Source organism: Alnus glutinosa, chromosome 12, assembly GCF_958979055.1.
Source record: "Alnus glutinosa chromosome 12, dhAlnGlut1.1, whole genome shotgun sequence".
Classification (NCBI taxonomy): Eukaryota; Viridiplantae; Streptophyta; class Magnoliopsida; order Fagales; family Betulaceae; genus Alnus; species Alnus glutinosa.
The window spans coordinates 4,578,455-4,591,794 of record NC_084897.1 but is presented as its reverse complement, the minus strand read 5'-3'; the positions used below and the strand labels follow the sequence as shown (position 1 = coordinate 4,591,794).

At 36.6% G+C, this 13,340-nt stretch overlaps 1 protein-coding gene across 1 annotated transcript; it reads right to left on the bottom strand.

Moving 5' to 3' along the window:
• Positions 1–463: 463 nt before the first annotated feature.
• Positions 464–1,088, bottom strand: LOC133852146 (glutaredoxin-C11-like). The gene has a single exon (XM_062288828.1). The coding sequence runs from the start codon at positions 1,015–1,017 to the stop codon at positions 712–714; it is 306 nt and encodes a 101-aa protein (XP_062144812.1). The 5' UTR covers positions 1,018–1,088; the 3' UTR covers positions 464–711.
• Between the last annotated feature and the right edge of the window lie 12,252 nt (positions 1,089–13,340).

The following is a 13,340-nucleotide window of genomic DNA, read 5'->3' as shown; positions in this document are numbered from 1 at the left end:
TCCTTCCTTAACAATATACAACATATGTATATTGTGTGTGTGTGTGTGTGAATAAACAATCAATGTTGGAACGCATCAAACTAAGGGCAGTTTCGATGACTAATGAATGCTACTGTCTTTTCATTATAGAGGCTAGGGATCACTTCTAGTAAGTGGATAAGTATTTTTTGGTTGCAAATTACTCATCGAAAAGCAATGCAACGTAGCATCTTTGTTCTATTGCAGTTTAATTAGCCTGCTGATTATTCTCCATTGACAAACATGTCTATTTCTCATCAAAAAGCAATGCAATGTATCATCTTTATTCCTTTGCAGTTTTGCCTGATCATTATTCTCCAATGAGATTTCTGTGGAATGTTGTCCGATCATGACATTGATCATCTGGGAATTTAATGATCGATGCATATCTTGTCTATGTTTTGGTAGATACGAAGTAATCCCAGAAACTTTAAACTGAATGCACTAGATCCACAAGTAAACTTGTTTTTTTTTTCATCCACAAAATTGAAAACGACTGTCAGAGTTTTGAAGAACAAAACTCTGAAAGCTACTTCTTCTATACAGTGTAACTTCTTCCGGCCATACAGTTAGACAGTAAACTTAAAAAGAAAAAAGAAAAAAGAAGCTCTTAATGCACCATTGCATGTGTTCAGCATGGTATTAGAGCTAGCCTTCATAATATTTCCACAGCATTAAGTAACATATATAGTATTAGAACCAGATGGCCTTGGCATCTATCAGCATTTGTTTGAGAGACCCGTCAACATGGAGGGAGATGATATCTTTTGCTGAGCCCACATACTTCCCTCCTATGAACACAGCTGGGACTGAGGGATTACGTAGCCCCCGTAGAGCACTCTCCATTTCCCTCCCGTTGGCTTCTTGGTCAAGCTCATGAATTTCAGGGCTTGCACCAAGTTCATAAAAGAGTTGTTTGATGCTGTGGCACATGTAACATGAGCTCTTGGTGAATATCACAGCAGCCTTCTTTGATGCCAAATGATTCACCCTCTCCATTTCAATAAGCTTGTTTCTGCAAAGAAAATGGAAGCTAGCTTGTTTGTGTACTGAGGCTTAGCTTGCATCAGCCCTTATTTATAAAGGCTGTTGAGGGTATTGGATTGCATTGTTTAAACCAACTTAAAAGAAGAAAGTAATTCCTTGAGATATTTGTTTGGATAAGAGGAAATGCCAACTATGATTTGCTTGATGGTGACCTTATGTGCTAACGATAATCCAAATCTTCTGGAATGTCTGTTCATGCCATCGAAAAGTTTTGGAATAAAAGGATCTAAAACTATTACAGAAACGCTTTCGGCCCTGGCTGGTAGCATCATTTATGGAATTATTAATAAATGGAGCAAGAAGGGTGACAAGAAGAATTTTTTATCCTCCATAATGAAAGGGAATTTAAATCGTTCATAACAGTTAATAATTAGGGAATATTGTGAATAACTAAAAATGGTTAGGTATACATCTGAATCGATCTCATTCATTTAATGGCATCACAACCGAAGTTTTGTAGTTCGTAATTAATTTTCATGACCTTGCATGGTCTACCTTTTTTTCTTTGGTTAAATTTTGTATTTAATTGCTGGAACCTTGAAAGTTTTGGTAGAATCATTCAGCTGATGTGGAGAAAGATAGAGTTTATCCAAATCATTGCCACTTTCTGTGCATTGGTCCCCGCATCAAATTCATGGTATATGAATATAACTTAACAGGATAAGAAGATCATGAGCAAATTGGCAGTCAACAGGAGAGACATTGTTAAGAATGTAATACCATTTCTCAGGAGGAGGAAATTAATAGACATTCAAATGCCTCTACTACTACTAGCCAAGTAATCTTTGTTATTTTATTTTTTACTTTTAAATGTAATCTTTGTTCTTGATATTGTTTGGTCTTTGGGTCCTTAAAGAAAGGAGAAAACAAAAAGTAGAATATTGAAAGTTTTTCGTGGCTCTTTAGCCATCCAAATCCGTGCATCTTCTTCTTTGTTCTACATGATCGATCTTCGATATGCGAGAATCCTTGTAATTAAAGTTTGAGAATCTGCCACGCCCTCACCACGTGCTTGTCTACGAATATTGCTAGCCACTAGCAAAGTAGCAATCCATGATACATGGCATGCATGGCCAACATGTAAATGCAACATACATGCATGCATTCAATATATATGGGATTGGGATATCTTAGAATTTCCTATCCAAAATTTTCAATTCCCTAAGATAGAAAAAAAAATCAGACAGAAAATAGAAAAGAAGACTTAATTCTGAGTCCTGAAGTGTCTATATAGACAGCCACATTTCCTGAAATTCAGACAAAAAAAAAAAATTCAAAGAATCCGGGTCTTCAACATATTAGTCATATATAACTTTTTATTATTATTATTATTATTATTTTGTGAACCCATCATTTATCATATATATATATATATATATATATATATATATATCATAATCACTCTTTGACATATGGTGCATCTTTGTAATGTGCCACTCCTCTCTGACAGCAAAACGAGAACCAGATACAAGAGAATCTTCAACATTACAGTTAGGGGGAAAGAGAGGAGGGGGTGTAAGGAGGAATGTCAACTTTAGAGAGAAAAAACAGATGCACCCAACCCAATTAATTTATTAACTTGACTTGATTTTATGTTTGATTCGGTGAATCGTATCAAGTCATTTCGTTATCATATATACGTCTTGTTTAATTACGTACGTACACCACATGGGTTTTTTTTATTTTTTTATTTTTTTTATTTTGACGAAGGTATTGTTAAATAATCGATCACTTATTCTAGCATTTTCTTTTTAAGTGTAGGATCAGACAACGACACGTAGATTATTCTTAGTTATTTAATTAATACTTTAATATTCTTCGTGGCGTGTGAGACCAGACAACGTATATGTGGACTGTTCAAGGTTCAAACTTAAGATCTCGGCTATGATATATATATATATACTATGTTAAATCGTCACTTATATATTCTAAAAGTTTAAGTTTATAGAAAGTAGTGAATTAATCATTTAAGTAATATTCTAACACTCTCCCTCATCTGTAAGTTCAAACTCCCATTTAATAAGTGTGAACATGATCTTCTTCATTTCAAATTAAATAGATAGTATTAATTTCATTGTCAGGATTTAAAGTTGATATATCTAACGGTGTACATGATGATAATGTTGGCACATATTTTAAAAAATTTAAATAATATGGGACCATGTACACAGCTAGATGTGGAATATTTAATTAAAATGGAAGGTGAATGATGGAGATAATGTGCAAACTCATAACATTTACTCTGATACTACGTTAAAACCCACACTTGTTAGGCCTCATTTATTAACGGGGTTTAAACACACATGTGAGGAAAAGTGTTAGAATACAAGAAATGTATAATCAAAGAGAATAACTTTTTTAGAGACCTTTGCTTCACAGTGTGAGACCTGACTCTCCAATAAGAGAATGACACATAAGCTTGGAACAGCAAACATGAGAAAAATGAAAATGTCATATTTATAGCTATTTTATTAACTCATTGAACAAATCCTTACTCTCCCATTCAAGACACACGAGTTGTCCCTCTCCTCCATCGGGCGCCAAACAACACTACTCCTTCCTCCACCGAACTCCATTGCTGAACAACAACCCTTGTCATCCACCACAGCTCCAACATCGATAAGTATTCTCCCCACAATTTAATTTGACCACATATATAATGCACAGTTGTTTAGAAACTCATAACAAGTGGTCCTTATTCTCCCATTCGAGACACACTCTCCTCCGCTGAGCACCAAACACCACCGCTCCTTCCTCTACCAAACTCAATTATTGAACAACCCCCATCCTCCACCACTACTCCAACACCGGTAAGTATTCTCCAAACAACAGTGGTCTTAGTTCCACCACTGCTCCAGCACTAGTAAGTATGCACCAAACACCATTGCTCCATCCTTCGCCAAACTCTGCTATCAAAGAACAACCCATGTCCTCCACCACTGATAAGTATTCTCCAAACAGCAGTGATATTAGTTCCACTCTTGCTCCAACACTGGTAAGTATTCCTCTAGCACCGAAAAGTATTCTCCAAACAACACTGATCTTAGTTCCACCATTGCTCTAGCATCGATGACGCCAGGCAAAACTAAGATCGTTCTGATAGCGTATGATAGCAGGAGAAACTAAAAATTGAAGATTGAAAAGGAAATTCAAGAAGAGAGAAAATAAGAAATAGAGAAGAGAAAGACCCTAATTGCCCCAAATAAACAAACAGATAAATAACTTTGATAAATCATGTCTTGTACACTACGTTTATGGTAGGAGACTTCCTTATTCCTAACCTATCCACACCAACCACGACTACGATCACTAGAGTGATGACCTTTTTTTTTTATATACAAACGTAAAACGAGCCATCACAGTGGCACGACTACGCGTCGCTCAACCAATATATGGCACGTGCCTCATAACATGCCCCTGACATATATAGTTACGTCAACAACGGAATACATCATGATACCATTAAACATAGCAGAAAAGCATAACTATAAATAAACCTGTTATCTATACAAAAGTGAGCCATAACACAAGTCTATCTGTTTAAGGCTTAACTACATATAACTATTACAAAATAATGGTTTATACAAAATAATACGTGACACATGTGTCACAAGCCATATACAAAAGTACTCAAAATAAGGACACCATAGTCCATCCCACTACGACTGTCGCTACGGGCTTTAATCGTAGTAACCCAAATAGAACATTACCGGATCATCATTTGTATCAGGAGTACCTACAATCATAGGAATATCATCTACACGGTTGTGGTGGTATCTACTTCCGCATAGGTGAAAGAATGAGTCCACTGTCTCAGTATAAAACATACTAAGACCTCAGTGATATTAAACTAACTGAGTTTTCACAAAGAACCAACCATTCTTTTATTTTTTAGTCATGCGAGCACTATCTCAGCCACAATTTACCAATGACTAATATAGTAAACACTGACTATCCAAAAAATATTTAAAACATACTATATAGCTGTGAACATATGTAAAAGTTCCAGTCATCCCTCATTGGAAGCCACTACATATAGACCCCTCTATAATAATAGTTTTGAATGGTGGCTTAGACATATGTGCACACGATCACTCAATTACAGATATCACGTCTACACATAAGTCTTAAGCAAAAAAACATGGCATCTTACTCTTCCATACTAGGATATCATCTTTCAACACAATACTCGCAACACCATCTCTAATCGTAATTCAGTTTCATGCCTTGAACGTCAGTAGATCATGTGAGCACTAAAGTTAAACTCAATTATGCTAACATGTCTTTCCTAAAGAATAATAACAGTCAACCTTCTTACTCATAGACATGCCATTACTCGCACCTGGGCAGTCATGAATCCATGTACTTTCAAGTTCAATGATTCTTAAACACATGCAACCATCCGATAGAAATATACTTATGCATACCAACACGTCTAGTGAGAACTACTCATAACATAAAAACATCACTCATAAAACAATGCTATATATGATATGCATGAAATTGGGTTTACTGGGGCTTAGGTCCCCCACGATGCTGATAACTACTGTTTAACTGTGTTTTACTGCGTTCTATTACTGTTGTACTATTGTTGTCTATACTATATGCTCTATGCTCTGTGCTTGAGCAGTATATGTTTCACTACTGTATCATGCTATAAAATCATGTTGTTACTAAACCATGTTCTCTTAAAACTAACCAATCCAACATTTCAACAAACACTTTGAAATCATTCAAAACATAGTTTCTTCATAAAACATAAACAGTTTCAACATGACATTTTATCAAACAATTTGCATAATTTAGATTCACTCAAACACTTTAAAACAATTCAACACTTTTCACTCATGCATCAATTCTTAAACATCATTGATATAATTGAACATAATCGAAACTAATCAAATTATCCAAAACATATATTTCATCATATGGTCGGTTCAGTTTCATAAACAATATATATTTTTATCAATCTATTACATATAAAATATATATTTTCTTAGTGAGTAGAATACTCACCTCAGATCGCTTGTACACCCAATTTCCAAATGACTCTAAGCTCAACCGTAAAGTGCCGCTAAAAACACAATACATTATATTATTTAGTATTCTAACCAATAAACAAACTAGGTTGCATTTTGAATCGCTCAAAAACCACATTGCTAATTTACTCAGAAAACCCTAAAATTCCTAAATATGTATTTGATAAGCGTCGAATGCTGCACATTCAAGCCCCTTAACTTTCATATATTAATTCCTTAGCATTGTTATTTGTTTGATTTTGTGTTATTTTATTGTTTTCAAGTTTTAAATAAATATGCAATTAATTCCATTGATTTTGGGCTTAAAGCACACTTTGGGAACCTAGAAGATGTTGGTAAGCTTAACCAATCATAATAGAATACTTATATGATGTGGTTAAGTTTACTCAATTCAAGGAATTGATTAAATTGGAATTTCTCCAATAAGAGTCAAAATCGGTTTGGATTCAAATTTGGATTCTGCACACATCTCAGTGTTTTGATCATAACTTTCTGCTTAGATATCTTATTGCAATGAAATTAGTGGCGTTGGAAATCTAATAAAAAATGCAACATATCAAAAACAGCTCTTTCCTAATTCGGACGTTTACTATGCCAAAATTGCACTGCAATAAAAGACCGCAAATTTGGACGAATTTAGAATCCTTTTCCTACTTGGATTAAAGTTTCAATCTCTTGCTTTGACTAAGAGACTAAGTTCCAATTTTTCTTGGATTTCTAAAGCTTTTAGGCCTCTTATAGTCTCTATAAATAGACCCATAAGTTTAATACCCCGTATTTTAAGATATTGAGTAAAATATCTTAAAATATAATTTAAGGCATAATAATAAGAATAACATACATATGAATATCTGTGGAAAAAACATTTATTAAGATAGGTATAAATGTTTAAAAGATTAAATATTTATTAGAAATAAATGTATAAGTGTATAAGAGTTAAAATGGATTAGAATTAAACTAAGTCTAAATCGATCGAGCGATTGTTTAATGTCTTAAAATCGAACGTACGATTAAGGAATCGAACCTTTATTAGAAGCTGAAATTGATCGATTGATTATTATAATCAATTGAGCGATTTAGTTATATAGGTGCTGTAACAGATGAAAATTTGGCCAAGTATAATAGATTGATCGATTATTTTATAGTGTAAAAAGTAGATCAATCGACCTACTGTTCAAGTAGATCGATCGACTTAGAAATCGATCGATCGACTTTCTACAAAAATAGATTCATGCACTGAATCATCTAGGATTCGATTTTTAATACCAAATCTTCCCGAATCTTCGTCAGCCGTTGGATACGATCATTTTGGAGTGATCTGGGCCGTCCATTTCACTATATAAGGAACCCAACCCCTCCTTTGATCACACATCTCAACTCTCTCAATTTCTCTCAATTTCTCTCTCAATCTCTCTCAAATTCTCTCTCTCTCTCTCTCTCTCTCTCTCTCTCTCTCTCTCTCTTGGTTTGTCCAGCAACAAGATAGGTAGAAGAAGGAAGATTAGAGAAGCTCTTTCTCTCCCGTAGGTAATCTCTCTCAAACTCTCTTTCTCTCCCTCTCTCTTCTCTCTTTCAGCTTCACCTGCAGAAGAATAAGAAAAAGAAGAGAAGAAGAAAAGAAAAGGAAAGAAAGATATTTGGTTTTTAATTAAAGTTTTGTTTTAATATTGTGATGTTATGAGTTATTTGTTAAGTACTCTAACGTTTTTAAGATGTGTTTTAAAAAGGGTATTTCAAGCGGAGTATTGAAAATATAAAAATACGTCATTATGATGCCCGAGTGTAAATACATTATTCTACAAAAACGTTGTTACGTTGCCTAAATACTTTAAGTATTCTAGGCATTTATTATATTAATGCCATTACTTTGCTCAATTTTTATAAGGTTAAAAATAAGAAATAAGCACGAAGTTATTTTATTTCACTTATGTTTAAATTATAAGACTCGTTAATTATATTAACGTATTTATTAAGTTTATTTGATATAAAAATAAGTCAAATATAGACTTAAATATATTTTGGTATCTCACTGTTTCAGTCGAAATAACTGAAACAGTACCTGCCTTAATATTATTTTAATAAAAGGTTCTATTATTTTGGGTTGCGAAACTTTATTATAAAAATTGTGAGATTTAACTATTATACCTATTTTTATAAAATTGGTATTACGAGATCTATTTTGATAAATAAGTATTTAAAGGCTTTGATAAATGCCGTAATAAAGTCTGCATAAAAAGATTAGTAATAAAATATAATTTGATAAATTGTAAATGTGGAGATAATTAGGAAATTATATTAAGGTTTAAAAGTCAGAAATGAAGATAGGATTAAAATGTATTTGAAAAATATTGGACTTCTAATTTTAACAAGTGTGTGTGAACAGTGTGTAACAAAATATTAAATGGGAAATTAAAGGAGACAAATATTTTGTTGACAAAGTGGAAACTCAGTTAAGAGAAAAACCACTCTGGGACAGCCAAACCCAGGATATCCACTATTCAGAAGAAAAAGCTAGCTACAAAGTAGTAGCACTCACATACTTCTGATGCAGTGGTTGTACCTTGCACTCTAACGTGTAGCCTAACACGAACGCCTCCCAACCAGGCCTTCTACCTGAACGGGTATTCAATGGAATCCTTTACCTTAGGACCAACCCATAAGATAGACTTCACAGCTGATCAAATCATACACTAGCAAAGCTAGAGAGCTAGCAGATCTTCAATATCTCCCTAAACACCCTCTCGAAGCTATAAGGAATTCACCACGAAATTCTGTGTTGAATGCTTGCCTAGAGCCTCTTATTTATAGGCTTAGGAAGCTCTAAATTGCGTCAAAAACAGAGTCTCTGGCACGCACATCCGGACGGGCAACTTTTTCCTTGTCCGAAAAGTAATTCTAGAATTTTCGCAGGGCCGTCCAGATGCAAGATGTTTCCATCCATATGGGGGCTGTCCGGACACTTCTATTGGCCGTCCAGATACTCAATTTTCATCATTTTTTGTTATCTTTCCAACGATGCCAATTTTGGCCCAATCCAATATCTGAGTAAAAAGTTATGATCAAAATACCCGAGGGTGTCTGGACGGCATGACCGAGCGTTCGGACAGTCAACTGCAACCGCCTTTTCGAAGTAGCACTGAAACCTTCCATAACAAGGCTGCGTCTGGACGGTGTTGCCCTAGCATCTAGACGGTTGCACTTTGACTATACGTAATTACCATAATAAGGCTTGGAGCGTCCGGACCCTGAAGGTTGATGTCCGGAAGGTTGGACAGGTGCACGCAATTTCCATATTTGAAGCTTGATCATCCGGACCATGAAGACTGACGTCCGGATGGTTGAACTTTGTATGCACGTCTTGCCTTATAGAGGACATCGTCCGGACGGGATCATACATCATCCGAACGGTTTCAACCGTCTTCCAATAACTGTGTCTTGAGTCAGAAACCATAATGCTTGTCAAACACTGAATGTTGTTCAGACGGTATTGCCACGTCGTCCAGACGGATGCACTTGAACACTGGGATCTTCTCGAACTCTGAAGAGCGTCCGAACGCTTTGCCATTATGTCAAGATGGATGCAACCTTGAATTGTTCGAAGCTTCTAGACATTGATGGGCGTTCGGACGGAAAGTTCTCGTCGTCCGGATGGATGTTGCTGACTGATGAGCGTTTGGACGGAATACCACGTCGTCCAGACGGATGCGACATTGAACTGTTCGAAGCTTCTAGATACTGACGGGCGTCCAGACGAAAAGTTCTCATTGTTCGGACGGATGTTGCTGACTGATGAGCGTCCGGACGGAATACCACGTCATCCGGACGGATGTAACGGAACTGAACTGATTGATTTGAATTTTGCACAAAGTCTTCTTGAAGCTCATAACTGAAGTGTAGACTCTAAATAAAGCAGCATCCCTGTGAAAGCAGCAACATTATGTTAGTATTTTGGCCTCATTCTGTGTTTGGACAAAATCACTTAAGTGTAAAGATGCTGTAAACAGGGATTCCACTATTCAGAGTCTGCAAGTCAGAAGAATTCAAGTTCCCTGTCAGCCGTCCGGACGATCAAGCCATCCCGTCTGGACACCCATCTGTCCATTGTGCCATCCGTCCGGATGACGTATCTACCGTTCGGACCGCCAAGACAAATCAGCATCATCCGTCCGGACGACGTGATCATTCTGTCCGGATGCTATACAGTATCAAAAAGGTTCTATCTAGCTTGCATCCGTCCGAACGTTTCAGCAGCACGTCCGAACGCCTCTCCGTACTCGATTAATTTTTGATTTCTTTCCAAGTTCCAACAAAGGGAAGATCAATCAACCGTCCGGATGATGTGGTATCCTGTTCGGACGCACGTCTCCTTAAGGCAAGAATCTCAATTCAAATATCACCGTCCGGACGTCTGACAACTCTGGTCCAGACGCGCGTTCATCAAAGAAGGAAATTGCCGATTCGACTTCAACCATCCGGACGACTGCCTATCATGGTCCGGATGCTCGCATTGCAGATATGGAAATTGTGTGTTGAAGAATAGCAATCCGGACGCTCATCCCCCTTGGTCCGGACGCGCTAAGCCTTATAAGGAAATTACTTGCAGCGGATGTGTGACCGTCCGGACGATGTGCCATCCCGTCCAGACGAGGCTTTCAAACAGGAAAGATTTCCTCGCGAAATTTTCAGAAAATCTTGTCTCACAGTTGTCTGTCCGGACGGCCCATGTCCACCGTCCAGACGGCGCCCAGGTATATTTTGTCTGACGCTCATTTGAGCCCCCAGTTTATAAATAGAGGCCCCTAGGCATTGAGAATTGCAAGAATTCGGTATTGAATTCTACAACTGCTCAGAGACGTGATATTTCCTCCGAAGCCCTTTTCAAGTGTGCTGTTGCTGTGCTACAACTGAAGTCTATCTTAGAGGTCGACTCTAAGGTAAGGAGTTCCATAGAAGACCCCTTCAGGTAGGAGAACCTGGTTGGGAAGCGTTCGTGTTGGGTTACACGTCAGAGATCAAGATACGACCATTGCATCGAGTATATGTGAGTGTTACTGTCTTGCATCTAGCTTTGTCTTCTGAATAGTGGAATTCCTGGGTTTGGCTGCCCCGGAGTGGTTTTTTCTCTTAATTGAGTTTCCACTTCATCAACAAAAATATGTGTGTCATTTATTTTCCGTTGTGCTTAATTTTTGTTGACACTTGTGCACACACACACTTTAATTTGAAGTCAATTTCAATTTTCACATTACATAGAAGTGATTTTGTCCAACAGAATGCAGCCAACACAAAAACTAACAAACTCCCCCTTTGGCCATTCTGGGACAAAAATCACTTGACCGGTTAAAAATACAATCCCGGTCCAAATCAAAAATTACTCCCCCTTTTTGTCACAAAGGGACAAAGGGTAAAATAGAGTAATGAGAAAAACCACACAACAATTACTCCCCCTCAATGTCTCAGAAGTACAAGGGTAAACAGAGTAATAATATCTACAGAGAAAAATGTTCTAAAATCCTAATCAATAGGAAACTAGAGAAGAGTCTGCAAGTGGCCCAAAAGAGAGGAACATAAATCCTCTAAGTATCAAATCCTATTGATCCACTGAAATCAAGTAACAGAGAGAAATCCGTATAAAAAGATGGATTTGTACTACTTCGGCTTTTAGCTCAAGAAGCTGGGAACTATGGACTGAAAAACCTTCAATCTCTTGAATTTGCAAAGCCTGAAACTGATTATCCGCAGATTGACATCCTCTAAGCAACTGGTCTGCAAGATAAGTGAGGAGATTCACCACTGAACCTCTAACTGATACAGATCTGAAGGAATGCTACGGAAGGCTCTGTATGAGCTAGGGGAAAAAGCTCATCTCAAATTCCAAGACCTTTGGAGATTGAACATCCGACTTCAACAGTCAGATTTCCAAAGGATCCATCTGTCAGATATTGTGTTGGGAGCTACTGGATGACATATTCCTGAAATTAGTTTAAACATAAATATTTCCAAAAATAACACCACAAAGAAATATTAGATCCCGTTAGTCCCAAAAAGAAAGTGGTATTATGACAGTTGTCAATTGGATGCCCAAGAATTACAAAAACAAAGATCGCAATCCAAATGACCCAGATATACCAATATCAACCCAACACACAGACATAATAGGATTTTCATGCACACTATCTCAAGAAAATATCCCTCCAAATATTCCAATATTCTAAAAGCACAAAGACTTAAAAGAATAACGGAAGACACAATGAAGATCATGGGATGAGAAGAAATGTGCAAAGAATGCCAAAATCTCGGAAGAAATCCACGAGAAAAAACACACAACATGCCATGATAAATCAATAAAAAAAATGCAAAGATGTGTGTATGGCAGAGAAAGAGAAGCAAGTCTTAAACCTATAGAGATCCTATCCGGATGTGTCACTTAACCGTCCGGATGGCAATTGCTAGGTTAGCATATGGCAAGACTGCTCTCATCTGGACGTAAGAATAGGTCCGTCCGAATGCTTCACACTGAAAATCTGAAATTGGAGAAAAAATTGCAGAAAAATATTTTTCTCTAAAGTTAGCTTTAGGATACGCATGTATAATCAACTGTTAAAACAGTCAAATAGCATTGCAAAAATATGCAAAGATATAAATGAGAGTTAAGTATTCAATAAGTACAAATTTCCTTACAGTAGAAATTTTAAATAGATTACTCAACTCATGCAATGCATGTGTGTGTGTCTGAAGACTTTCCCCATAAGGTATGACTTTCACTGATATGACAAAAAGCAACCAGATTTTCTAGACAAGAGAGAAAATCAGTGAAAGATTAATCAAAAGTCAAACCTTATTCAGTACTAGGGCCTAGCCACCCTCATCTGATACACTCCCTTTAAGATGCAGCATCCAATTGTTTTACTTGTACCATGAAGGACAAGGCATATTTTAGCACAAAAGCAGAAAATATACATATATCACCCAGAATTCATAAAAGTAACTACTTGATTCTTTTGATGTTGCAACCTAGAGAGAATGCCAGAATTTTTAGGTTCTAGGTTCAACTAGCATTTGGTCAATTTGGCCATCTTATCAAAAACCTCTTCTCTTATCCAGAATTTCAAGAAGTAAAAAGTCAGAGATGGAAAAGATGTACCTTAGGGGAGTCTTAGATAGTGCACATTTCCATCGCATGAGGAAAGTAACTATCTATCATTAAGATGCAACAGGAAAACTTAGTAGATATCA

What these genes read in the sequence shown, in the direction of transcription:
- LOC133852146 (XM_062288828.1), bottom strand. Translation starts at nt 1,017, where the DNA reads ATGGAGAGGGTGAATCATTTGGCATCAAAGAAGGCTGCTGTGATATTC.